A 27,269-nucleotide genomic window follows, 5' to 3' on the forward strand; every position below is an offset into this window, starting at 1 on the left:
TTCAAGGTCAACATTTCAAGGTCATTGATGTATTAGAGATCAAATCATTCAATGTTATCAATGATGCTGTTGCACATTTGAATGTATACAATAAAAAAAAAAGTCTGTATCTCTCTTATGTAACCAATATCTTGTACATCTTAGATAACCCAGTCAGACATACAGGCTACTCCCAACTTCAGTTGATACTTAAGTGAGGGCAACAGGTGCACAGCCCATCAGGTCATGTGCCTACAACGTATGCTAAAGCAGAGTCGCATCATCGTGAATGTGAAGCCAAATCATTAATCAGTTTCATGGTGGGATTGAGAAGAACAAACACTGTAATCTGAGGCAGGAACACGAGCTTTCTGCATGCTCCATTTCTCTCTCCCTCTCTCCATCCCTCTCTCTCTCTCTCTCTGGGCCTCGCACACCACTTTCACGTCATCCTACCTCACAGGGTTTATAAATCTTTCAACAGGGGACCAAGTGAAAGTGACCAGAGTGCCAGCGCACCTCACCCACCCCTTACCTTCCTGCCTTGGATGGATCAGTCAAAGACAGCGCGACAGTAGTCAGGGTATTTAAGCAGGTGAATGTAAAACGACAGATTAGAAAAGTATGGGTTAGCCATTGCTTTGCACAACAGATTATAAAGCCTCATCGTGGAATGAAATAGAAAGCTGGGGGCATTTTCCACAGATCATGGGTGAGTCAGGACATTTAAAATACTTCTTAAAGATATTAAACAGAGCCCGGCCTAATCCTCAGAAGCTGTGCTTGTCTTTCCCTGCAGCAATTCATGAGCTATTGTTGCCCGAATAGAGCAACGATGCTGAAGCCAAAAGGATCCAAGGGGTTCTGGTGTCTTTGGGTCGGTGTTCTGGTCCAGGGAAGCAACATCGGAGAAAACCATCAGCGGAGGCCTCTCTGCCATGCAGGTGAGCCAACTGAACCATCCGTCCTGCAAAAGTGTCCACGTCACCAAAATACATCCCCATATCTGCAGATTGTCTTCGATAATGAGAGCGTTGTAATGTTTTGAACCTCCAGGTTCATACTGTCCTGTGGGGACGTCACGCGCCACGCTCTGTCCTAAGGGAAGCTACGGGCCCAGTGATGGGGCTGTCTCCAGCGAGGGCTGTCTGAGCTGTCCCTCGGACCACTACTGCCCCAGAGCAGGCCTAGTTGCCCCACTGCCCTGTGGCGCAGATGCTCACCAGCCCCTCCCCGGGCAGAGTGTCTGTATCTGCCTGGGCGAAGGACAGAGCTTCCAGGTTGTAAAGCTTGCCATGTTCCACACGATAACATGACTGATATTTATAGTTTACAGTGTCTGTATGTCTGCTCTTGCAGTCACACACACACACACACACACACAAAAATACACACAAAAACACATGCACACACACACACACACACACACACACACACACTCATGTAACAGAATGACTTTCGCGCTCTCCCTCTTTCGGTGAAACATTAGAGCTAACAATCTGTAGCTCGAGGAGAGAGCGGTGTGTGTATCCAGTTCCATCACACCCGGCCCCCGGACGGCTGCTCTGTTAAAGGCTGTCTGCTGTCAAGACCTGAATGTGTTCATTCAAGGGACATATTAACGTATTAGTATCTATGAAGTACATTTTATAAATTCCTACCCATGCCTGGTTGATGTTGAAACGGAATTATAATTGAAAACATGAGTTACGTATATACATTTTTCACAATACATAGTCAATGGCAACATCCATTTATTAGAAAAACGAACAAACAACTATGACATTTAATGGAATAACAATAGCATTCATCAGCTCTCAAACAAAACCATTTTCAGATATTGACTGCAATGTATTTGTTTAATTGAATGCATTAATACAGATATAATGTCATTAGACCCTGCTCATGGGCTTTTTGTATGTTTCTTTTATCTTTAGACCAGCGATGGCCAGTGTCGCTGTGCTATGGGTTATCAACCCACCAACCAGAGGAATGTGTGTGTGGAGACTCTGTATGATGTTTGCAGTGACAGAAAAACCCGGACTCAATATGGAAACTGTATGGGCAAAAGTCAGTGGGCTCTTCATTGTAGCCACCAGGTTGGAACCACAAGTCCACGAGTGCATGCACACACACACACACACACACACACACACACACACACACACACACACACACGCACACGGCACACGGCACACACACACCCTCACCCAAACACACACACACACACACACACACACACACACACACACACACACCCAAACACACACACACACACACATACAAACACAAACACACGCACACACGCACCCAATGGCACTCGGCACATACATCACCCCACACAAAATAGGTAAGGTAAAGGTGAACGCGTCTCTTCCACAAATTTCATTGACCCTTCTCTGAATTCTCTCTAAATTGACAGTTCATTTATCCCCCCAAATATGGGAAAGCAGCCCTGAGGCTCTGTGTATCTAGTGTGTGAGGATATTGACACTGCACACTCCTAAACATTCTGCATCCTAACTGGGCCAGGTTTCTGCCCTTTTCTCTGAAAAGGAAAAGGAACCAAAGGAAAATAACAGTCAGTGGTTTATGGAGTGCAGGGACCTCACATGTGTTTCTGGTAATCACCCTTCACTGTTATGTCACCATCGCCATGACTTATCCCTTGTATAGCGTATGCAGTTATGGTTATTGTTATGGCGGTTTGGCGTTAGCTCTGTGCCACCCTTTTACCTAGGCACACGCCGGGGAGAAGCAGTGGTAGAATATAAATAATATCAGCACCACACATTGGCTCCAGATGACCACTCCGGCTTACACACTTTATCACCGGCTGGGCCATGGCCTCCAGGTCACTCCACATTCCAGACAGAGGAAATGGAGGAGAGGAAAGTGGATGCATCATGAGTTATATTTTCCACTTCAGTGGAAATTGACATACGCAAAAGATCTGACGTTTTCAGATGTGCAAGTGCCTCTGAAAAAGGAAGTTAATACAGGGGCAATAGAGAAGTGATATCTCCAAAAAGTATGAGACCTGTGTGTAGACGGTGAAAGTGTTTTTTTTTTGTCTCTTCTAATGTCCCCCCACAGGTGTGTCTCTCTGCGGAGGACTACCAGGGCTACGACGGGGAGCTGGGCGTGTGCACGTGCAGAGAAGCCCCTGGAAGAACATCCTGTGGAAGCCTATGTAGGCGCGGCCCCAGCACTAAGCTAAAGCTTCAGTGCAGCAACAGTGGAGCTCTCGAGTTAGCGTGGCGCTATGATACACACCAGGTGAGCCGAGCTATACGGTACACACATACACACGCCATCTAGTAAACCTACACCCTCTTCCTTGAAGACGCACATTGAAAGTGAAAACAGTGTGAACAATACACTGTCATGCACAACAACTGTCGACAACATTTTGAAAACGACAATCAAATATCGCACACCCTGCTGGCTCTGTGATACCGAGACAAAAGGCCTACAAGAGAGTAGATTGTGTTACAAAGTTACCAGACAATGCATACAAAAGGGGCATACAAGTGGCAAGATACACGACGTACACGGTGAGGTGTTTAACACTCGACTCTGTCTTGTGTTGCATCCGCCTATTAGTGGTGAACCGCAGTGTTTGTGCACTCAGGCCTCCGCCCTCTCCGGCAGCTTGCTGGAAAGTGTTTTTGAACGCTGGGACTCCCAGGGGGCTCTGCTTTGTCAGAGACCCAGCACGACGCACTCGGTACATGCTGTGGAGACGACGGGTGAGGAGCTCAGACACACACACACACACACACACACACACACACGCACACACGCACGCACAGGAACATGCACACACACGCACGCACGCACGCACGCACACACACACACACACACACACACACACACACACACACACACACACACACACACACACACACACACACACACACACACACACACACACACATACATACATACATACATACATACATACATACACACACACACACACACACACACACACACACACACACACACACACAAAATCATACACACAGTATGATCCAGATAAAGGTGTCACATATGGAATATTTATTTTTCTCACTCTCACGCTACCTTCCTCTCTTTGATCTCTCTCTCTGTCTCTCTCTCTCTCTGTCTCTCTCTCTCTCTCTCTCTCTGTGTCTCTCTCTTCTCTGTTTTCAGCGGCAGGCTTTCTTGGCCTACTCAGCGGCATCCCAAAGGAACTACATGCATTGTTCCCCACTGGCAGACAGGAAGAGAGTACAGGACAAGTGCTGGAAACAGATAATTACTTGTTTTCAAGTAATGTCCCCGTTTTAACTCTTTATTATAATGAAACAGGCGGATCAAAGTCCGCTCCTAGATTTCATCATGGTGCCAATGGGGATTTGTGTCATTTGTGTAGATGTCCATTTCAATCTGTTGTTGTTGAATAGATGAGGATTCTGAGGCTACGACGCAGGGGCATAAAGATAAAAACACCAGCGATGAGGGCGGAGCCTCAAGTGATGTTGGCTGGGGCAGTTTAAATGATGTGCCTGTTGTCAGTGGGGTCATGAACCCCACAGCGTGTCTCCAGCTGGGGGACGTCTTGCTGTTCACTGTCAACACGCACTACTACCCCCAGTATGACATGTGAGTCGGTAGCACTGAGCCCATTCCTTCCCTCATTCATTCATTAGGAAAAATGGGGGGATTCATCCATCCATCAATTAATTCATTGTGTTAATCTATCCATTTATTCCCTCATATAATCACCCATTCATGCGTCAATGAATTAATGAATTGATCCATAGTCGATTGAATTAGTTAATGACTTTATTCTTAAACGCATTCATTCATTATTGGAATCAAGGTTTTTTTTTTTTTAACATTCATCATTCTTTTTATGCGAGTGAAAATCCACAACCATTTAGTATTGCTGCCTAATGTGGTCCCATTGGCTGTGTCTTTCAGTGCCAATCTCTTCAACACAAACCGTGATTTTGACTGGGGTGTATTTACACTGCTGGCGGACGAGCTGGCCCTGTCCTCGCCTCCCCCCACCCTGTTTCCCCTGGTCTTCAGCATGCCTGGAACATACGTCCTGACGCTGAGCAGCGATCAGTACAAACACATGGTAACTACAACACCATGATTTCGGTGCGTGGTTTGTTATTAGCTCTGATAGCAGCGACCATGAACTCAAGGAGTAAATGGAAATGGATGCATTTCACCGTTCACATGTTCTCACTTCACGCATCATCTATGTGTACATAAGCTGATGGCATTGTGGTTCTCTACTGGATGGGTTTACTAGTGATTCTGAGAGTTATTTTCCATCGATAATCAGCATTATCATCATCCTCATCTTCGTCCTCACCATCATCAGTATTTTAGTTTCCTTTGATGTTGATGTGGTAAACAAATTACATGGGGGGCCACTAGTCAAGCTAAGGGCCCCTCATGTTGTCCCTCAGTATGTGCGGGTGATGCCAGCAGGGGGCCAGTGTTACGAGCCAGAGCCTTTTTTAGCGACCTCACCTGGTCACCTGACCAGGGTGGGCATCAGGAGGAGACACGCCCTGCTACTGCGACCTGATTGGGCGGTGACAGGTGGACTGCTTTCCGGCGCTGTGCTGCTCATGTGTTTGTGTGTGACAATGCTAGTAAGTACTTTATCTCTCTTCTCTCCTCTCTCTCTCTCTCTCTCACTCCGTCTCTGTCTCTCTGTCTCTCTCTCTAAATATATACTCACAGTTACAACATGCATCCCAGACTTTTAAAAAGCTCCTATTTTACCACAAAGTGTGAGTGTGATTAGCCATTAGCAGCCATTTCAAAAGCTAGCATCTAGTGACCTTACCAGTGGGAATCCCATCCAGACGTCAGTCATTCTGGATGGCAGATTTTGAAATACCTTTGTTATATAATCAACAATAATCTTAATGATGTTCAATCCCATGTGTAGATCCTGTTTCGTGAATACGGTTGGCCAGAGAAGAAGCCAATCAACGCGAGGTACCGCGTGACATCGCTGGCCTACTGCATGGCGGATTATTCTTCAAAGGGTTCGAGGTTGACGTCATTCAAAAGGACCCATAGAAACCAGCAAGCCAGAGAGACACAAGACCCCATTGGGTCAGGTGAAGAACACACACACACACACACACACACACACACACACACAGAAAAACAAACACAGACACACACACACATACACACAAACACACAAGTACACACACACACACACACACACACACACACACACACACACACACACAGATAGAGTAGAGTACATGCTCTAACTTACAGCCCAAATGCAAATAGATTTACCATACTGTAATGGGCATTGCATATATAACATTCTTAACTCGCATAACATAAAACACTGCTTTAAGGACCCTGGGTCTCTCATACTGACACAGAACAGACACACACACATGGCTGGCCGCTGCGTGACAAACACAAACACATCAGCTGATTATACACTGGTCTCAATTAGAATTCTTTTCTATTCTTGAATTCACAATACAGGGTTACGACTAGGGCTGCTTGATTATGGAAAAAATCATAATCATGATTATTTTGGTCAATATTGAACTCTCGATTATTCAAACGATTATTTTTGAGTTTGAAAACATGATGCATTTATTCATAATTTTTCTCAACAAAAAAAAACACTTTGTAAATGAGAACTTTGAAATTTCCCCTTAAAAAATACTCTAAATGGTCAAATAGAAATTAATGTCCACATATGTATCCAGCTGTTCTGCAATTTCTATTAATAAAAATAAAAAACTTTTCAACTCGATCAGTTTGGTGATCGTTTCACGCTAAAATCGAAATCGTGATCAAAATTTGATTAATCGCCCAGCCCTAGTTACGACTATACTGATGCTTGGCCTGTCTGCCTGTGTACTTGTGTGTGTGTGAGTGTATGTATGACAATGTTTCTGAGTATGTGTGTACGTATTTGTCCGAATACATGTTTGTGCATGTGTGTGTGAATGCGTGTGTGTGTTTGTTTTTGTCTCTGACCTTGGTCCAGTGGGGTGTGCGGAGCCGACCGATGACTTCTGGGATTATGAGAAGCAGGTGGACCTGGAAGCCTTCAGCACAAACACCTTTTATAACCTCCTGCTGAAGCAGAGCCTGTCGGTCACGTCCCGCCTGGGACAGCTCACCACCGAGGTCAGCATCCAACACACGCACGCACGCAAACACACACACACACACCTCCCATCATTCACACAGGTTAGACAGAAACATGATTCAATACTAGGTTAATTTCTGACAATGCAATCAATCTATGAAAACATGAACAGCGCATGATTCAATTCACTCCCTCCATTCCTGCTGGCTCTTTTAGCTCTGATATCTCATATCTCTTTTGACATCTCTTTTAGCTCTGATATATCTTTTTTTTGGATTCATGTCATTGCTCCCAAATTCTCAAATGTCCCCTTGGCAAAGGTCAAGTGAATGGGAATGGATTGGATGTTGGACTTGGAAGTCTCTGTTTCAGCGGCCACACCCCTCTCTCCTTCGGCTAGTTCCTGTTTTTGTGCTGTGGCCAGACAGAGAGTTGGTGGTTACAGTCCTCAGGGCGGCCTAGGTGATAAACGTGTAAGGAGAGTAGGTCACGCTCAGTGTATGAGATCAGTATAGCGTGCAGGTCTGAGCCCAAGATAGCTGCATTGGATTAACAGGCGAAAGATGATGGCAGACGTATAACCCTCTGGCATGACAATGTATAAGGTGGATGTACGTTGTGTGTGCGTGTGTTCCGGCCTATAGGTGAAGGAGCTGTACCAGGGAGTGCTGGAGAAACTGAGCTTGCTCCGCCCACACTTGCCCGCAGAGGAGAGAGGAGCGGGGGGCTACGAGAGGCTCAGGAGGGAGGTGGAGAGAGAGGCTGGACGCCGGCAGTCTAAGGCCTCGCAGCTCAGGACGCTGCTTGACTTTCAACTGCAGGTTTGTTGATGTGATGTCGCAAGAAAAAAGAGTCAGTTTGTAAAAAGAGTCAGTATCTCTGCAAGGTAACAGGAAACAAGGTGTAACCCTGCTTCTTGCAGTTTCTGGTTTCTGGACTGGTCTCTGTGTAGTCTCCCATCTGAGGTTGTGCTATAACATAGTAGGCGTCTGATTCAAATCGTTGCATGAACATATCCCTAACCCAATGCAGATGACAGAAAACAAAACAAATAACCATTGGTTGAATCAATTAGTATCAGACCAATCAAAAAAATAAAACATGATTTTATGAAGGAAGGCGAAGGCCATTTGGCTGTATCAACACATTGTAATGACGCCCTCCAGGTGCTCCAACAAGAGGGACAGATCCAGAAGAGGGTCCACAATGTGTTCACAGCCCGCCTGAAGGAGTGCACCAGGCTCCTGGCCAGCACCTGTAACCCTCCCCAGCTCTTCGGGGAAGAAGCCCTGCCAAGGTGTAGCGCTCCATCTTGTTGACGTTAATCAGTTAACCAATGGATCCACGTGAGGCTATGCTAATTACAACTCAGCAAACACTGCACTAAGTATTCTAATTACAACGCTCCCGATTATAAATCATGATAGTAGGCTACTAATTATGAACGTAGTCAATAGTATCAAGCCTTTGACTTTAATGTGGGAATCATCCACATGAAGTAAAGCCCAATGTCCAATATGTTGCTCAGCAAACAGCTGTTTTAACCAAAATAACAAAGAATTTTTTTTTTATGTATATAATGGATCAGTGTGGTGCAGAGAGTGTTGTCGCTGGTGGAGGAGATGGAGGAGCTGGTGTCTGCAGAGTGCAAGCGGCTGGGGGCCTGGGGAATACTGGGAGATGGTACAGGAGCTAGGCTACTGTGCCCAGACACCGGGACGGTGCTTACGAAGGAGCACGTTATCGGTGAGCCTAGCACTAAGGCTACTGCTAAAAGTAACGCTTATGATAGCACAAATATTGGCACATATTTATATTATTACATTGCATTACATTTATTAGACACTTTTGTCCAAAGCAACTTACAGTAGAAAGCAGTGGCGGTGGGTCAATAGAGGGCGCTAGGGCGCCGCCCCGCCGTGAAATATTCACTCAAATATATCTGCCAACTATGATGAATAAATCATTAAAAATGCTAAATCAATTTTAAAAAATACATAGCGTTTATCCTCGTTTAATTGTTTGATAGACCATACTTGCCTGGTCAGCAACCATTTAAATGCATGCATCTGAATGGCAATTCTTTGGGCTAGGCTTGTTATTGGTCAATTGAAATAAAGCCCTCCTATAGACCTCTGAAGAAGTCCTGCCTCCGAGGCTCCTGTTTCCCTCGGCCAAATGTCTATGGGAAATAACATGGGTTTTTTGAATGATCGTCCATAACAAACTCTGGTGGCGAAGAAGTAAAAGCTGCGTCACGTTTTCAACTACAACCTTTTTCCATCTGGTTTCCACTTGGGTTTTGGATTGTCTGGCCGTTAAAGTAGTAAACTATTATGAAGAAGCATTATGCTAATGTGGATCTGCGCAGACTTATGACGTCACGACTCTCCCAGTCAAGGTTGCATAGCAACGGCAATGTTTCATAGTTTGTCTTCACCGACAGTGGCACCAGAGCCCGCCTATGGAGGTGGCGCCAACACTGCTTGTTCATGTATGAAATCGATCAAATCGATCTAAATCGCAATAACAGCCAACAAACTCTTATCACGGTCAAACCAAAAAGTCAAGTCGTGGAGAAAAGAGGCTGAACCTCGCCAGTGAATAAGTTTTATAGACCACTGAAATCACGTGTGAAATGACCATCATGGTAGGTTGTGACTGGTGGCGAGCACTCCCTCCTCCCTAACAAGTATGACGTCTAAAGTCTGCGCAGATTGTAACTAGCTCCCGGTTAGCATTAATACTCCTTTACTACTTTAACGGCCCGACAATCCAAAACCCAAGTGGAAACCAGATGGAAAAATGTTGTAGTTGAAAACGTAATGCAGCTTTTGCTTCTTCGCCACCTACGGAGTTTGTTATGGACGATCATTCAAAAACCCCATGATATTTCCCATAGACATTTGCCTGAGTGAAACGGGATCCTCGGAGGCGGGACTTATTCTTCAGAGGTCTATAAGTCAGGAGTGCCGACCACGATGAAGTCAATTATGTAAGCTTGCAAACTTTTTGCTGTCCATCAAGCAGAGACAGCTTTTCATTGGCGCATGAAAATTTCACCCCTGGTTGCAATTTTGTGCGCCCCAGACCAATAGAACTGGTAAGTCCCGCCCCTTCCACTAAACCCCAGTGGACCTCTAGGTTGAAAAATCGTTAATGTAAGTGAATGTGAGAAAATAATTATTTTCTGGTCCCGTTTGAATTGTGCCATGAATGTCAACATATGTTGTCTGTGAATTTTTTATATACTTTTTCATGTTAAGAGTTTGACAGTATTGTGTGATGCTTCGGCTAGCAGTTGTGGAAAAGACATAACGAGAAAGACTACATGTCGCCGTGTTCACACATTCACTTGCATTAACGATTTTTCAATCTAGAGGTCCACTGGGGTTTAGCGGAAGGGGCGGGACTTACCAGCTCTATAGACCTCTGAAGAATAAGTCCCGCCTCCGAGGCTCCGGCTCCCTCGGTCAAATGTCTAATCTAATCTTTTACTACTTTAATGGTACTGACAATCAAATAACCCAGTTGAAACTAGATTGAAAAAGTATGTAGTTCAAAACGTGACGCAGCTTTTACTTCTTCGCCACCTACAGAGTTTGTTATGTATGATCATTCAAAAACCCCATATTATTTCTCGTAGACATTTGACCGAGGGAACTGAGAGCCTCGGAGGCGGGACTTATTCTTCAGAGGTCTATGGCGTTGTTTTTCATATTTTTTTTATCACCACATGATTGGACAATTCAGCCAATCAATCAAATAGGCTACCTCCCTCAGCAGCATTCGCACAATGCAACAACATGCAGAGAAGAGATAGATCTAACTAGCAGAGTTGTAAAAGCACTTTCCACCCATTTCAGTGGAGGAATTGGACTCCCCAAACAGTGTTATACTTAAAAGGAGCAAGTAAGTTACATACTAATTTAGTCTTTCGGCTTGTAGCATATAAACAAAATAAAGCAACTGTCCCATATTTCTAACTGCATTTGAAATAGACATTGAGACTCAAAAATTGGACGCTATAGGACAGTGATCATGATTTGCCTCAATATCATAATAACAACAATGGGTAAGCTTGTAAGCTTGTCCAGGCCCTACATGTAGGCTATGAATCTGAATGAATAGTGATAATAGGCAATAGGTAGTGGCCATCCCCAAAATGCACCAGAATATAGGAAATCAAATCTACCAAATTCATTTTTTTCTGGGGGGGCACCGCCAGACCCCCGTCTATTACTGCACCCCACCAACATTTTTTATCACCAGCCGCCACTGGTTGAAAGTGCATGAATCATTGAAGAACATACAAATTCACATAATGGACAAAGCAACAGCTTTTAAGGGCTACAATATAGAAACAAGAGATTTTTTTTCTTTTTCAAGAATGAGCATGTACAAGCAATTTTTTAAGCATTTTAATCCAGCTTTTTCTTAACTTTACCCTGTAATGGAGAGCTATGACTTTAATACAACTCTTTAAGATAAACAACGCCATCTGTCGTTTGTCAACACACTAATATTAATAGACTTACTATCAATAAGTCAAGCAGTAAAAGTTTGATTTTCCTTGCCTGACATCATTCGAATATTTAAGAGATAAACAACGCCATCTAGTGGTAGTCAACGCTAATATAAAAATGGAGGCCACTGATAAAAACTGAACAGTCTAACTATTTACTCTTGACTGTTGTTGTGTTGTGTGTGCCATCTATTGATACACACAACATATAGCTTCCACAAATACGTTTATAAACCTTTACAAATTACAAAAAACAGTTAGCAACTCCTTCATGAGCCCTTCACAGAAACATGGGGTAAGCACAAAATGGCCGCCAAACAAAACACAACACTAGCAAACAACCAGGAAACATTGTACTGCTCCTCTGCAGGTCGTGCGGGGGAGTCACTGCGAGAGGGTGCGGTGCATACTGATGCAGTGACTGGTCTAATGAGGCCTGTTCCTAACTGCCATATGCTGCTAGGGGGCGGACACATCATGCCAGTGCCCCCCGACTTCTTCCTTCACCCCCACACAGGCAGGGTCATGGCCATACATGGCAATGTGGCCTACGACCCTGCCTGTTCTGCTCTTGTATGCACTACCGACCTGTGCAGAGGAAAGGCCGGTAAGACTATGGTTCAGATGTACTCCACGGCACATTCCAGGTTTGACGCATTAAGTATTTTGTATCAACCATTCCATGCAAAATGGGATCTGGGGGTACAGCTAGCGGTGGATAGCATCCCACAGCTCAGTGCATCCGGTTGCACTTTTATTGAAACCAAAAATATATATTTGGTTTTCATTTGTCTTATGCGTTTTTTCAATGATCACAAAGAACAAGCAGTGACGTCATTTCTTCTGCAGACGACAACAGGAAGTGTGAGGTCCCGCTCCTGCCCTTCATTCCCTACCCGACCTTGCGCCACTCCAACCAGCCCATGCCTTGCTCCAAGCTCAGAGGCCTCAGGCCAGGCCAGAGTCTGCAGCTCGGTGCCCCCATGGCAGACCCGGTCACTGGGGTCCCAGTGCCCATCCTCGGGGTCACCATCCACCCCCAGAGTGGACTAGTGTACCCACTGGGAGGGCTGTACACCTGCCCTCTCACCGGGCTCCGGCAGCACATACAGATTGGTTCGCCCTTCTTGGACCCACGTACAGGCAACATGATGCTGACCACCGGGGTCAGCCTGGACCCAATGACAGGTCAGATGCAGTATTTTGGCACGCCTCATGGCACATTATCAGGCCAAGTTAGGATTTGTTTGTGTTAGTCTCATAGGCCTTTTCAAGCCCATATCACGACGACACACCACGTGTGTGCTGCTTAATTGAGCAACTGTAACGTAATGTTTGGATGTTGTTTTAGGAATAGTTGTGCCAGTGGGCGGGGTTGTCCTGGGTGATTCATTCATGGAGCCTATGAGTGGACGGCTGGCGAGAGTGGGTGGGGCCAGCATAAGGGCGGGGCAGATGGTGCCCCACGCAGGAGGATTTCAGGCATTCCTTGATAGCAAGGTAAATTGTTCTTTATTATAATAAACATTTAGACAGGTTAAACAACTATCGACAGATTAGAAAAATTATATATTGTTAATATTGGATATTCCATCTTTCTTCTTCCGTTTTGCTTGCATAAAATGTGCTCAATAACTCGAAATAAAAGGAAAGACGATAACCTCTCAAGATGGGTAGGATTTATGTTGCCATGCTTTTAATGATATAGTAAATTTCACAAATGATATGTCTGAAGCAAAAAAAAAAGAGAAATATTGGCCGAAAAGTGCACAAAGTTTCATAAAGTCTATAAATAATAAAGTGATGGGCTGGGGGGGGGGGACTTTCTTTGAGCAGGTGCTGTCATCCCGGGCCAGGGTGCTGGATCTCTTGAAGGGTCTGACAGAGGGCTGGACGTCGGGCAGCGAGAGGGGGCATGCTGGCGGCCATGTTGACCATGTGAAGGCTGCTGCCAGGGATCTGGAGATGGCCTGGGGACGGAGCCTGCACTGCCTACTGCAGCTGCAGACACGCCTCCAGATCCTGATGGACTGGAGCTCCGGCCTGCAGAGGGACGGAGGCACTCTGGGTGAGCGGAGATTCAGGCTGTGGTCAATGGGTCATGTCTTGTCAATAATAGCCATTTAAAAAGATATTTACAAAAAAAGGTTTAGGGAAAGGTTTTTTATTGATTTGTAATATCAGTGGGTTATTCATTGATTTCGAGTCAGATTCAGGTTCAGAAGATCAATTACTTATGGGTTATTCTTGCCACAGCAAGCCCACGTTGCAGCACAAAACATGCCACACAATTAATTCAAAAACAATAAAAAATACCCCAGTAAAATATATCAGATCTAAAATACAACTGTGTCTCAGTTTTTTATTTTTATTACAATTACACAAAAGTCTTAATTTGTGCAATATATGCCACTCGATCATCTCAGTATCTGATTTATTTGGCTTATGTCTTCTAGTGACATTGTTGATTATCTTTGTTACATTTACATTTTATTTATGTATGTCGAACCTCCATGGTCCTGAACTCTGTGTGACTGGGAGACACAGGGGGACATCCCCTGGAACGTCAGCATTAATCATGGGAGCTGATAATTAGCTAGGTAAAATGACAGAACACTCCTAGTGATTTACTGTCGGCTCCACTGCACCCAAATTAGTAACTCTCCAGCATCTATGGCCTCTAACTGCTGTCGCGTGTCTGCCACAACTAGCCTGATTAATAATACTTATAACCACAAGAGCCTAGTAGAGCGTTGCTTATGGTTTCAGCTGCTGCCTACAGTATTTACACAATTATTAGATTGATTAGATCCAACTTTTCCAGAGACGCCAGTGAGAAGTAAACTAATATAATATTCTTGTTGTGGCAGGCACAACACACAAATGCTTAGTCACATACTCCATTCTTCAGCAATTTAGGGCAACATTCATAAATTTCCTTTTTAAAGTAAACTTTAACCAATTCCTTGGTTAAAGTTTACTTTAACCAATAAACCTTTTAACCATGTTTAACCATGAATGCAACATCTTCTACAGGGAGACTTGATACAAAACCAATTGAGGTCACATTATAATTACTTTACACAAACAGCTAACAATGATCCCAAACCCAAGTTAGTGTCTACAATCTATCATCACAATATTCTCAATGTGTAGACAAATGAGAAATTGAAAATGCTAAATTATTCTGAAATCATTATTATGTCATGGGACATTTTTCTAATCAAAATATATACAAATGTCAAATCACCCAAGGGTCTACAATAATACAGTTTAATGGATTTTCTTTTCATTTAAATACTTATTTTCCATTGCTAGTCATTTACCTACCTACCACCTTGTCATTTGCCTTAATTGGGTCTAGTTCTGATGTCTGGTAATTGCCTTTATGCTTGCTTGTTATAGTGTGCATATTTTGTATATCTTTTTAAAACCTGTGGTTCACAATGTTTTCCTGGGTCTAATTTACTCTTGCTCTTGTGTCTGTTTTGGCTTATTTCATTGTGTTTGCTTCCCACAACCGTCTATCCACTTTGTCTTGCTATTATATATGAATAGTTAATTTCCTGTGTATGCTTTACCATTGCATTTCACCATTAATATCAGTACACCACTGAGATAGGCGTACAATTTTGGACTAACAACGACAACTCCACTGATGTTAACTCTGCTAAGCTTAGGTTAGGTAAGGGCACATGAACTCAATTTAACTCAGCTTATCTCAAATCATATTTTTTATTCTGTTTTGTTGAAAGGCAGAGGTGTAAACAGTAATAAAGTAATAAAATAAAGTACTGACATCTGTCCACACCAGGCCTCATGCAGCTCCCAGGCTGTGACATGTGTGTGACGGCTCTGCTGGGACTGGAGTACCCTGACCCCATGGGGTCTGGGCTGAGCGTGCCGGTCCTGGGCTCCCAGGTGGACCCCCTCACTGGGTCCACGGTGCCTCTGGCGGGGACCATGGAAGACCCCAATGGGAAAGGTCAGATTATTAGAGAAACAAATTAAGTGGATGGGATAGAAGTTGAGATCTACAGTGGCTTACAAAGAGCGCAGATAATGTCATTAGTGGATGGATTATAATCATATAATCATATTAACTCCGGTCTGATTTGCACTGCCAGTTCCTCTTTCAAACAAGGGAGTGTACAAATATGAAAATATGATCATATCATATCATAATCAAATCAGGCTGGTGTGATGATGCCAACTCTCAGTTCTGTTACCGTGGTTCCCAGGACTGGTACCCATCCGGATCGGGTCTCTGACCGTGGACCCGGTCACTGGGGTGTTGGCGCCAGTCGTCGGCGCCAGGTTGGACATGTCCAGAAAAAACATTGTTCCAGTCACAGTGTCCAACTGGATGACCACCTGTGATCACATAGACACTGTCCAGGTGGGGACGGTTCCAGCAGCAAGTTTGACACATGTTTTAACAACGTTCCTTTTTGTTTTTTAATCCATGGTGTGTTATTGTGTGATACCGGGTTGTGCAACTTGCTGAGCAGATGGAGGCTCTGCAGAGGGAGGTGTTTTTGAGAAGTCAGTACTGGCAGCAGCAGGGCCAGAAGGAGGAGAAGATTCTCTCTGATTTGGACATGGCTCTGCTCCACATCCTCGGTGAAGCCACGCAAGCCAGCTCCGCTCAGGTCAGCTGGGGTTCTGGCGCTGTGTGCTGGGCCGTTTCCTTGCAACACCGTTTTAGGCAAACAGAGGATACTCCCTGCTGCATCGTGCGTACAAACCAAGATTTCCAGCTTTCCTTCCAACTGGTTATAATTCATCACTGATAATCACAAACGCTTGCTGGCTGGCTCTGACATTTTGTCGGCCCCGGGGCACTTTAGAAATTGTCAGACTAAGGTCAACGGCAACTTGGCAACAACAAGGAGCGCCGATGTGGTTGAAGAAGAGTTCTGCGCACAGAACTGTGTATGTGTGTGTGTTTGTGTGTGTGTGAAGAGCAACTGGACAGAGTCGGGTCGGTGTCTGCGGGAGGTGGGAGTGGAACTCCAGGATGACGCCCAGTGTGAGGCTCAGAGGAGGGTGGTGCAAGTCACCTTCCTGTCCCTCCTGCTGCCTACTCCGGTCCTACTCATCCTCACTCAGGGTAGGCCTTCAGCTGCAAGACTTGTGTACACATCCTCACACAGGGTAGGCCTACAGCTGCAGCTTATCATATATAATTCAGTTTCATAATATCTAGATCAAGAATAATATAACATACCGTATCATTTAATATGCTATATGCATACAGTATGTATATTGTAAAGCATATTTGATAGGACTTAATATATTTTCAAATGACGACATCAGGGTTTGTTTATCACAAAATCCCCTGTGTGTGTCGGTTTGTGTGTGTGTGTGCATGTGTTTGTGTAGGTGATGAGGAGGAATGGGAGCTGCAGTGTGTCTGGCACTCCCAGCTCATGTCGTGCCTGGACAGCATCGAGGTCACAATGGAGCGCTTGCACTGCGGTCAGGAAAAGCACTTTCCTCAACAGGATGTGGTCAGTCCTTGAGCCTCACCCCAATTACGCAATTTGGAAGACATTATTTACAAACAACAGAACAGGGTGCAGAGCAGTCATAGGAATAAGAAAGATAGTGAGGTTGGTCTGAGATCTAAACCAAACTTTATGACTCTAAACATGGAAGTAGTGTTAACAACAAGGAAGTTGTGCTCAACAAGGAAGAAATACTTTGTGCTCTATCCATGTCAAAAAGCACCCCCGTACCGCAGGCCAGCTGTTTCATTCCTCTATTCCATTTGTTGATTAAAATCCTTGTCTCTTGGTCCCCAAGGACTGGGATCTGAGACAGAAGGAGCTCTCGCAGCAGTTCTGCTCCAGACAGGCCGAGGTGGAGACGGTTTTGAGCAACCTTCAGTCCACGCGTCATCTCTCCCTGCTCCGCTCAGACACTGCACAGGTACCAACCAAAAGAAACACCCACTACATCGCAGCCAATCAATGAGTGATTGCCTGCATCGCAGTTATTTTTTTCACATTCTTCACTTTATTATTACAGACTACATGACATGGAGTGAGCAGTAAATTCACTTTTCTTCTCTGTCCAGGCTGTGTTGTGTGGTAAGTTCTGGTACAAGGACTATGGGCTGCCCCACCACGACGGAATCAGAGCAGACGTGAGGGTGGTCGGCTTGGCCCAGCAGAAGGCTCTGCCCCTCCTCGAGAGGCTCAGACAGCTGCTGGAAGACAAACAGCCCATGAGCCTCTCCCCCAGCACCTACTGGCAACACATTGGCGGTACTAAGCTGTGCCTGCCTCAACAGATAGCGCCTGACCCATATTTACTCATAGTGAAAGTGTTTAAAAGTCTTATATATCATATGTAATTTAGGGCCTTAAAAGGCGTTAAAAAGACTTCCATATCATTTGCATAGGTCTTCAATATAACAGGAAATGAAAAAGAATAAAACCTCAAACCGATATATGCCAAGCCTTTATGTTTTTTAAGTAACATCATGCACATGCAGGGTACTTTTGTTGTATGATAAGCAGCACTGCTATATTGCACTATCTCAATAAATTGAATTGACTTATTCAATTTACTTATTCATATGCTTTTATTGTTTGTATGTTAATTTAATGACATGCCACCAGGTGTGGTGTGATTAGCCGTTACAAGCCGTTTTGGAAATCTGCCCCTTATGACATCACAGGTGGGTGTGTCCACCTAGATGTGTGACGGATAGATGAGCAACGTTTGCTACAGTCCACTGGGTAGGCTGCTAGACTGATCTATCCAGCACACATCTAGGTGGACACACCTACTTTCTGCCCCTTATGATGTCATAAGGGACTGATTTCCAAAATGGCTTGTAATGGCTAATCACACCACACCTGGTGGCATGTGATGTCATGGGACCTTTAATAAGTAGCACATTGTATGTTGTATTTAGTTCTCATAGTACTTAGTTCTTAGTACTCATTTTGTTTCAATATAAAGAAAGTATATATATACCAGTCGGATTGATTGGTTAATTGGAGAGTAAGTACTGAAACGGTGATAGTGTTGTGATAATCAACATTGTAATTTCCTCCAATTTGACCACTGACAGGATTGTCTTTCTGTTTCCAGGTCTTTCAACCAAACAGGCGTACGGGTTAGAGATCTCTAGAGCATGGACAGCCTCTGTGCCCGCGGTGAAAGGTCTGAATACTTTTGTATCATCCATTGTGTCATTACACAGTCAAAGGACTCTTGGGAGAAGAGGCCTACGAGCTAAGGTCTCGAACAGGCAGCCTTAAGCTCTTCCCCCAATCTTTGTGGCACCATCTCAAAAAAGACAGAAGCTCTGCCTTGCAACATGACATTTCTCATCAGATGTATGAGAAAAGTACAAAGGATTTGAGATGACAGCACTATTGAGTAACTCAAAAGGTACAGGTTCCCTAACCTTGGCGTGACTTTTGAGTAGGCCCATGAAGGAGTGTTAGCCGCTGAAGTTACATGGATTTAGGAGGAGAGGGGGAGGGACTTCTGATGGAGGGATATCCGCTTCGGATATGGCTTTGTCAAATTCTTCGTAAAAAATGTAAATATTTAATCTTGTTTTTTGTTGTGATTATTCTTTTCTTGTTCATATTCTCCTCGCTCCGGTGACTGTTAAAGCTACATTGGGCATATTGGCAAAACCAGCCAGAGTAAAATAGATTTTGAAAGTATTAGTGTTAGTAGTAACCCAAAGAACCCATCTCTTCACCCATCGCCTCATCAAGCCCCAGGCCGAGCCCGCTTTAGGGGGAAACAATCGTGCCTTCATAGGAGAAAAACAGGAAAATTATGAAAAGCAGTATAACAAATATGTGTACATGTGAATATATATATATATATATATATATATATATATATATATATATATATACACCTGAGCAAATGCTCAGGTGTAGGAAACTAGCAAACTATGTATTTAAAGCAATGGTTTGTTTGACCCAAAATGGTTGTCATCCACACTCGTAGATTGCATTGACTAGTGGTTCTGAGGTTTTCTATCCCCTAACAAGGGGTGTGGCCATGACGTTTTTGTGATGGGTCTGGAGTGGTTTGCCTAGCCTTTTGAATTACTCCGGTCATGCAGAATGAGCACACGGGCAGATACCCGGATACGTAGTAGTAGTAGTAGTATGTGGTGATCACGCCACAGGTGAGATCTCAAGTTATCCAAAGACGGGTGATCTTTGGATCACCATGGTGACCTTTGAAACCATGGAAATGTGGTTTGGCATATGCAAATATTTATGATCCTGCGAAAAAGAGAGCGGAATAATATCTTCTGTATATTCACATGACAACGGACGGACATGTAAAGAAAAAAGAAGCGATTTGGGAGGTTTAAAACAGAGTCCATTTCGTATCCTTCAATTGTGTATTCGGAAATAACTGTATTCATAATATCCTGTAGATTGTGTTATTTGCACAGTGGCAGTTAATAGCCCATGCAGAGTTGAATTAGTCACAGATTCCAGTCACCTAGCCTGCCAATCTACCAGACTCCATCTGCAAGTTCAAACTCATATCATTTTCTCTGGAATAAGGATGTGGCCCTCCTCCTGATCAGATAGCAGCCTTGACATGGCAAGTGAGGAATCGGTTCGGTCGAAGGCGGTTGAATTGAAATTTAGTGTTAAACCAACAACGCATTTAAGTCAGTGACCCGTTTAGCGAAAGTCACTGCAATCAGCTGTTTCTATTGGCCAGAGCGTTGGGCTTGAGCCGTTAATTCAAGCTTCTCTTTGACATTTGTAATCAGAAATATAGATTATTTAAGCACATACATGTTCATGATATACAGCAGATAAAGTGCCACGTATGGGACAGCTTGAAGTTGTTCCAGCCTGAAAGTAATTCAAACTTTTGAAAGAAATAGTGAACAGCTGCTCTTTGCTTTTCTAGGGGAGTGAGTGGTCCCCCCTATGTCTCTCTCTCTCTCCCCACCCCCGCTTTATTCCCTTAACCCAATTATGACTCTTGAGTGGGAACAGACTTCCTGATTGTCAAGCACTCCCACTAAACGATGCATCCTGACCTTGTGCTTAACCCCCAACGGAACAATGATAACGAGAAGGGGAAAAATAATACTGAACTGGGAGGGTCGCATGCCATGCTAATCTCTGAGGCTGACCTCGTATCTTCAGGTGGACCACTTGAGTTGTGACGGATGCATGGGTATTAATAGATATTAGGTGAAAGATCCCGGATATTTGTGTACAACTTCTTCCCTGCTTAAGATTTGGGTATATAAGCAGAGAAGTTGGACGAGCTGATGTATATACACAGACAGGCAAGAGCCAGAGGGTTACACTCATGTAAAAGGGAATCCAAATGTGCAAGGTTAACCAAAATGTGGAGTAGTGATATCGATACATTATGAGTGGTAAAGGAATTGTTTAGTCAATAGTCACACTTTTCCACCATGTTTTTCTTTATTTTGTAGGTAAACCCAGCATCTAGCTCCAGATTTAAGTTGTGTTCGCTAGTTCGTCTCAGCGAAGAGGGCCCATGATAATGAACTTTCCAGGCAAGGTTAGAGTTCTTAAAACTTTATTATTTTCAAATTTGATATTCAATTTTAAGGACTGCAGATAAGGACCCAGATGCAGACCAGAAACAATTGGAAAAAATATTTATTCCTTTTCTTCAGGATTCAAAAAAAAAGGGCAGACTGGTCAAAAGTCAAACTAAAGAGTCAAAAATCAAGTCAAGGCAAAGTTCCATCACAAAAAGGAAAAAATCCAAAACAGAAAATCACGAGGCAGAGAATCCAAAGTTTTCTGGCAGAGTAGAAACAGGCAGAGTATCTCACCAAACTTTGTGGTACGATCTGACAAAACCTAACTGGTAGGCTGAACTTAAATAAGGGAAAGCAAATCATTGGCAGGGAGAAAACAAGGGACAGGAAAAACTCAATCAGGACAACGAGCAGCTAATAAGCAGGTGTGGCCAGGGAGTGGCACCAGGCAGATGAGGGTGGGGTTCAGGACAAAAACAAAAAGCACATGGAAAATGCAAACAAATTCATTCAATGCCGCAGAAGACCAGCAGGGCGGGCAGAGTCCATACACGATACTAACAAAATAATTGTCATTGCCATAAAATCAACATCAATGGTGACGTTATTGATTCAAAAAGAACTGTTTTGTCTCCGTGGGCACAAAACAGTTGGCTACCCTGACTAGAGCAATGTCTTCATCAAGATGTAACTGAAAAGTCATTATTATTATTACTATGAGGATGATCAGTATCTGTTTATATGTAATTTGATTTTAAAATAACATTGTTCATATCTTTTTTATTTGTTTAATGATATCTGAATGTTACTTATGCTATTTTTGTCTCCTGTAGAATGACTAGAATGACTACAATTAGTGCATTCAACAATGCAGATACAATCCAAAATCCCAATTTTACTGAATGTGATTGTACTCATTGACCATGTTTTTACACATCATCATCACTTCATGTCCTATGTGTTGAGAGTATGCCCTATGTGTGGACGCCAAGAAGACTAGCCGACTACAGCATTCTCAGCCTTCAGTATAAAAGTAAACAAATATTATGACCATATCTCTGAACATTTCATTTCCTCCAGGAATCTCTTCCCAGTCTTTGCGGGAGCAAATCAAATCCCAGTCCCAAGATTCGGCTCTGCCCGCCAGTCCACAGACCAACCCCCACACCGCATCATCTGGAAACCCTTGCCAAGGTATAATTCCCACGTCCATGAAGTGCCTTGTACACAATGCTTAATACATCTTGTGCCGCACCAAGTGTCACCGAGCTCTCTCCTTCCCTTTGCGTCTCTGTGTGCATGTGTGTTGTTTCTCTCAGCAAACCTGCTCCCTTGACGATGCAGATGGCTCACAGTGCATTACATTACATTACATAACATTTATAGAACTGACGCTTTTGTCCACACGAAGGAAGACACAACCCAAAAAGTGCAAGAATAATGCGAGCATGCACAATTCATCAAATAAGCAAACTGCTTCAAGTGCAATATTTCAGAAAGAATAGTTGGAGAACTTTATTTAATTAATTTGCTAATTCTTTGCATTGGCCAATATTCAGCCAAGGTGACTTTAAATGTCCAAGATATTAAATAATTAATTGGAAGTGTGCTTCATTGTTTCTTAGAGAACCAACCGATGAAAGAATGTGTTCCGCCCACTCATGTGTGTGTTCCTACAATTGCAGGTGAGCTCTAACACATTGAAGTCAAAGCAAAGCAGATAGGCCTTTCTGTATTGCGTTTTAAAGCACCACCTTGCTTTCTCCTTTCTATTTTCTAACAGTACATCCTGCTATGTCTCTCCCCTATAGAGGAGGAGTGGGATAAGCTGCTCCAGCGATCTCCTCTCTTCCAGATGCTGAGGAAGGTGGAGCTGAGTTTGAAAGAGCAGGCTCTGGATGCAGGCTTTCTAAAGGGAGCGTTGCGCAGTAGGTTTGATGAGAGGAAAACTGTTTACACTGTATATGGGTTCATACAATTACATACAAGAAGGCGATAGTTTGTGTGTGTATGTGTGTGTGCATTTTTTTTTTGCTGTCTGCTGTAGCTTGGATTATTTTGAAGTACAGTTACAGTTCTGTAACTTAAATTTGACCTCAATGGGAGTGGTGTAAGAATGAAACCGATATGTTGCATGTGTCCATTGTTATACTTGGCCCACTAGATGAAAGCAGCAGATTTGTGGATGTGCTGGATGCTCAGTGGGTGTGTGAAGGAGAGCTCATCCCTCTGGACGTGCAGACTCTGAACCCCAGAGAGTTCCTGGCCTACCAGCACGGACTGTTCCTGCTGAAGTTGCTGCACACCCTCAAACTGGTCAATATCACTCCGACAGCTCTTCTGCATCTTCTTCACCCCCTATTTAAATTCTGCTTCATCTGTCATACCTATTCACGTCTGCACGTGTTTACAGGACATCTGTTTGCACACGCCAAACTTCTCCAGTTCTGTTCCGGAAGTCATATTTTCCTGGATTTTCTTTTGACTTTTGTTTGTATTTTATCATGTTGTAACTTGTAGAGTTGACTGTATTTTCATTGGCTACCGCAATGCCAGGCCCCAGCAATTTCCCTTCAAGTTGCTGCTAGTCTCCCACACAACAACTATGTTAACAACGCCTTCAGAAATTCGTTTTTTTATCAGGTAAGCTTCTGTGGAAAATGTATCATAATGTAAACATAATTCATGTATCATGATCACCCACCTATGTGTTTTATCCGTCAACATTGACATCTGTTGGTGATGATGTGCTTGTGAGAGATTCGTATCTCAATCAGTAAATGATTGAAGTTACGGTTTATAAAGTGTGGGATTAGTGATTCTCTCACTCTTCAATAGCAAGATCTTTGTGTGATTTCTTTGCCTGGGGATATGTACATGAGAAGGAAAAGGTTGAGTTACCAAAATTATAGAAAATATTATTTTCTAACTTTGATATTTGCATCTTTTGGCATGAAGTATATTGCATGGAATAGTTTTCAACCCAAACTAGTGTCTTTATTAGAATACATTGGGATGGCAGATGTTGTGTTGCATTCTGTATGTCAAAATCTGCTTTGTCTGTGTTATTCACATTACTCCTTCCCCGTGTGGCAGGATGCAGAGGAAAGGCTCTTTGTGCGACGACAGAGGCTCCAGTGTGTCGGAGGATTCTCTCTGCTCCTGCTCCACTGTCTGACTCACGTTTCCGTTGGAGACATGAGCTCTGACTCCAGCCCTGCCTTCCAGAGGCTTTTTTTCAAGGTTTGGACAAACTCAACTATCAATAAGTCATCGTTCTGGCCAATAATATCTTAGATTTTAATCCCCAAAAGATTAATTGAGAGGAAAGTATTGGATCCAAATAAAGATAATACACGGATGGCAAGCAGGTTTTAAGATTCAAACAGGGGGCAGGAACCCTGATGTGTCGGGGTCTGGCATGTATATATTCACTGCCAAATCACTTTGGATAAAAGCACCTGCTAAATTCATAAGTAATAGCTAATTAAATTCACACAAACGCCATTTCCCCTTCTCCCTGTCTTTAACGGTTAGCAGCAGCACTGCCAATGTGTTGCCAATGTGTGCTGGGAAATATCTCCAAATGATGCCCCCCTGCCATTTCTTATCTCATAAAGTGCCCCTCAATTCCTCTTTTGCTGTGTGTGCCACTGTGTTCCCTTTGTCCATTCAGTTCATGTGTTTCCCCTATGAAGTTTAATGATGATGAGTTTTATCTCTGGGTTTACAGTTGCTCCAAGTCTGTCTTGGGGAGCTGTTTCAGGCCAGATTAGGCGAGCTCTCCTCTGGACAGGATGCCGTCTCGGGGGCATGGTTTCCATGCCAAGGAGATTTTCCCACCACTTTCCTAATAGACAGTCATCACACACCCAGCAGAGGAGTGCCCTCTCAACATGTAAGGGTTCTTTGTGTGGGTTTATGTTTTCAAGTCTGTGTTGGCAGTGCTTATTAAAAGTAAATAATGTTTTACAGGTAAGCCACAAAATTATATGTATGTGTGTGTGTGTGTGTGTTTCTGTATTAATGAGTTTGTATGTGTGGGCGTGTGTGGGCTTGTGCAGGAGGAAACCGCATCCCGAAAGACACGCTGTGAAGAAGAATCTCTGTTCAACCGGATTGAGGAACTCTTACGGGAAAAGCAGTTATAAGAAAAAAAAAAGCATTTTAGAAAGTGCAATGTATTTAAGAGCAACAGTCTCTGATACCCACATCATGCAATTTTCGGGACTTGGCCCGACCAAAAGGAACTTGGTCCTTATCCTGGGAGTCTGACCCAGACACATGTCGTCTCTCCACGACCTAAAGGAACTTGGTCCTTACTCTTTCACATTCGTCGGGACTCCGACTCGACCTAAAGGAACTTGGTCCTTACCCACGTCGGGACTCCGGCCTGACCTAAAGGAACTTGGTCCTTACTCTTTCACATTCGTCGGGACTCCGGCCCGACCTAAAGGAACTTGGTCCTTACCCACGTCGGGACTCCGACCCGACCTAAAGGAACTTGGTCCTTACCCACGTCGGGACTCCGACCCGACCTAAAGGAACTTGGTCCTTACCCACGTCGGGACTCCGACCCGACCTAAAGGAACTTGGTCCTTACCCACGTCGGGACTCCGACCCGACCTAAAGGAACTTGGTCCTTACCCCTGTACTCTCTGGGGTCTCTCTGGTATCAGATCATGTATCTCTCTGGTAAAAATAAGCAAAGTTAGTAATAAAATAAAATAGATAGAAAATAAAGGCAAAGTTTAAAAAGCATTGGAGATTTAAGATTTAGCAGAAAGCTAAAGCAAACATAAAAGTCTTCAGTCTTGTTTTAAAAGCTGTCAGAGTTGGGGCAAGTCTTAAATCCTCAGGGAGTTTATTCCAGCTATTTGTTGCATAGTAACTAAATCCTGCTTCCCCATGTTTCGTGTTGACTCTGGGGATAATTAACAGATTGGTCTCAGAGGATCTTAGTGGCCTAGAAGGCTTATGTAGTGGAAGCATATCAGTTAAATATTTTGGCACTAAACCATGTAGGGATTTATAGGTTAGCAACATGATTTTAAAATCAATTCTCTGACATACAGGGAGCCAATGTAACGATTTAAGAATTGGTGTAATATGTTCACATTTTTTGGTCTTTGTTAGAACTCTAGCAGCAGCATTCTGAGCAAGCTGTAGTTGCCTTAGAGTTTTTTTTTGGAGACCTGTAAGGAGACCATTGCTGTAATCAAGCTTGCTAGTGATAAAGGCATGTACAAGTTTTTGTAAATCTTCGGTAGACATGAGCCCTCTAAGTCTTGTTACGTTTTTAAGGTGATAATATGCAGATTTTGTAACTGATTTGATGTGACAGTCGAACTGTAAATCTGAATCCATGATAACCCCTAGATTAAAACAACATTGTGGTTTTTTTTGTGTTTCTGAAATGGTCTGCCCTATCTCAGAGGAGGGGCAGCACACGGCATGTGGGAGTGGACTGAGACAAAATGGCAGTAGGGCAATCACGAAGGGCTGCAGCCTGTACCGCCGTACTACGTACAACACACTACTGTGTGTACTGTTTTCTGGCGTACTATCAAGTATCAAGCAAAAAGCGTTAATGTTTTTGGATGTACGATGATGTCCCAGAAATCCACCTGATTGATGACGACACTCTACACACTGTCGAGTGTTCCAACCTATAATGGGTTTTTATAGTATGAGGGCTATATGAGAACCTTCAGTCGCACTAGGTGGGAAGACCTCTCCTGAGCCGTCGCCTAGGAGGGGGGATACCCGATACTGGTTTCTCTTCGGCCCCGGGGCTTAACCTGTGCTGGCCCTCTTTGTACATGTTAGAGATCCTCGGCTAAGCTCGGTGGAGGAAGACTCTGGTCTATGTGTCCAGCACAGGTCACTCGTTTAAGCCCCTACGAGGTTAAGCTAAATTTAGGCTATATGCGTTTCGATCGAACTCTGTGGCGTCTCTTACCACCCCAGTCCCTATGGGCCACGAAGCGGGGGAACAAGTCTGAACCTCTTTATATTGCCTCACTCTCCGGACCAGTCACCATCAACCTTGTTTGTGTCATGCACCACTCACCTATCGTGCAGAGGCTGGGAGA

At 43.8% G+C, this 27,269-nt stretch overlaps 1 protein-coding gene across 2 annotated transcripts; it reads left to right on the forward strand.

Annotated features, from left to right (window-relative positions):
- The first annotated feature begins 618 nt into the window (after positions 1–618).
- Positions 619–27,269, forward strand: LOC311341692 (uncharacterized protein). 2 transcript variants are annotated; one of them, XM_084466494.1, is made up of 35 exons: positions 619–691; positions 779–923; positions 1,036–1,259; positions 1,917–2,078; positions 3,076–3,258; positions 3,614–3,731; positions 4,159–4,278; positions 4,413–4,611; positions 4,933–5,095; positions 5,436–5,624; positions 5,927–6,101; positions 7,007–7,149; positions 7,756–7,932; positions 8,278–8,408; positions 8,700–8,857; positions 12,007–12,243; positions 12,486–12,824; positions 12,988–13,136; positions 13,473–13,704; positions 15,451–15,621; positions 15,878–16,035; positions 16,148–16,288; positions 16,602–16,749; positions 17,022–17,149; positions 17,445–17,570; positions 17,719–17,908; positions 18,744–18,815; positions 22,255–22,368; positions 22,800–22,859; positions 22,986–23,102; positions 23,339–23,490; positions 23,731–23,817; positions 24,271–24,417; positions 24,908–25,072; positions 25,239–27,269. In XM_084466494.1, the coding sequence occupies exons 2-35, from the start codon at positions 785–787 to the stop codon at positions 25,323–25,325; spliced, it is 5,301 nt and encodes a 1,766-aa protein (XP_084322620.1). In that variant the 5' UTR covers positions 619–691; positions 779–784; the 3' UTR covers positions 25,326–27,269. The 2 variants fall into 2 exon arrangements, with proteins under 2 accessions (XP_084322620.1, XP_084322621.1); XM_084466495.1 differs by lacking the exons at positions 619–691; positions 779–923; positions 24,271–24,417; positions 24,908–25,072; positions 25,239–27,269 and having other exon boundaries at positions 1,217–1,259; positions 23,695–23,755.

The sequence above is a fragment of the Micromesistius poutassou genome (genome assembly GCF_964030765.1).
Source record: "Micromesistius poutassou genome assembly, chromosome: 4".
Taxonomy (NCBI): domain Eukaryota; kingdom Metazoa; phylum Chordata; class Actinopteri; order Gadiformes; family Gadidae; genus Micromesistius; species Micromesistius poutassou.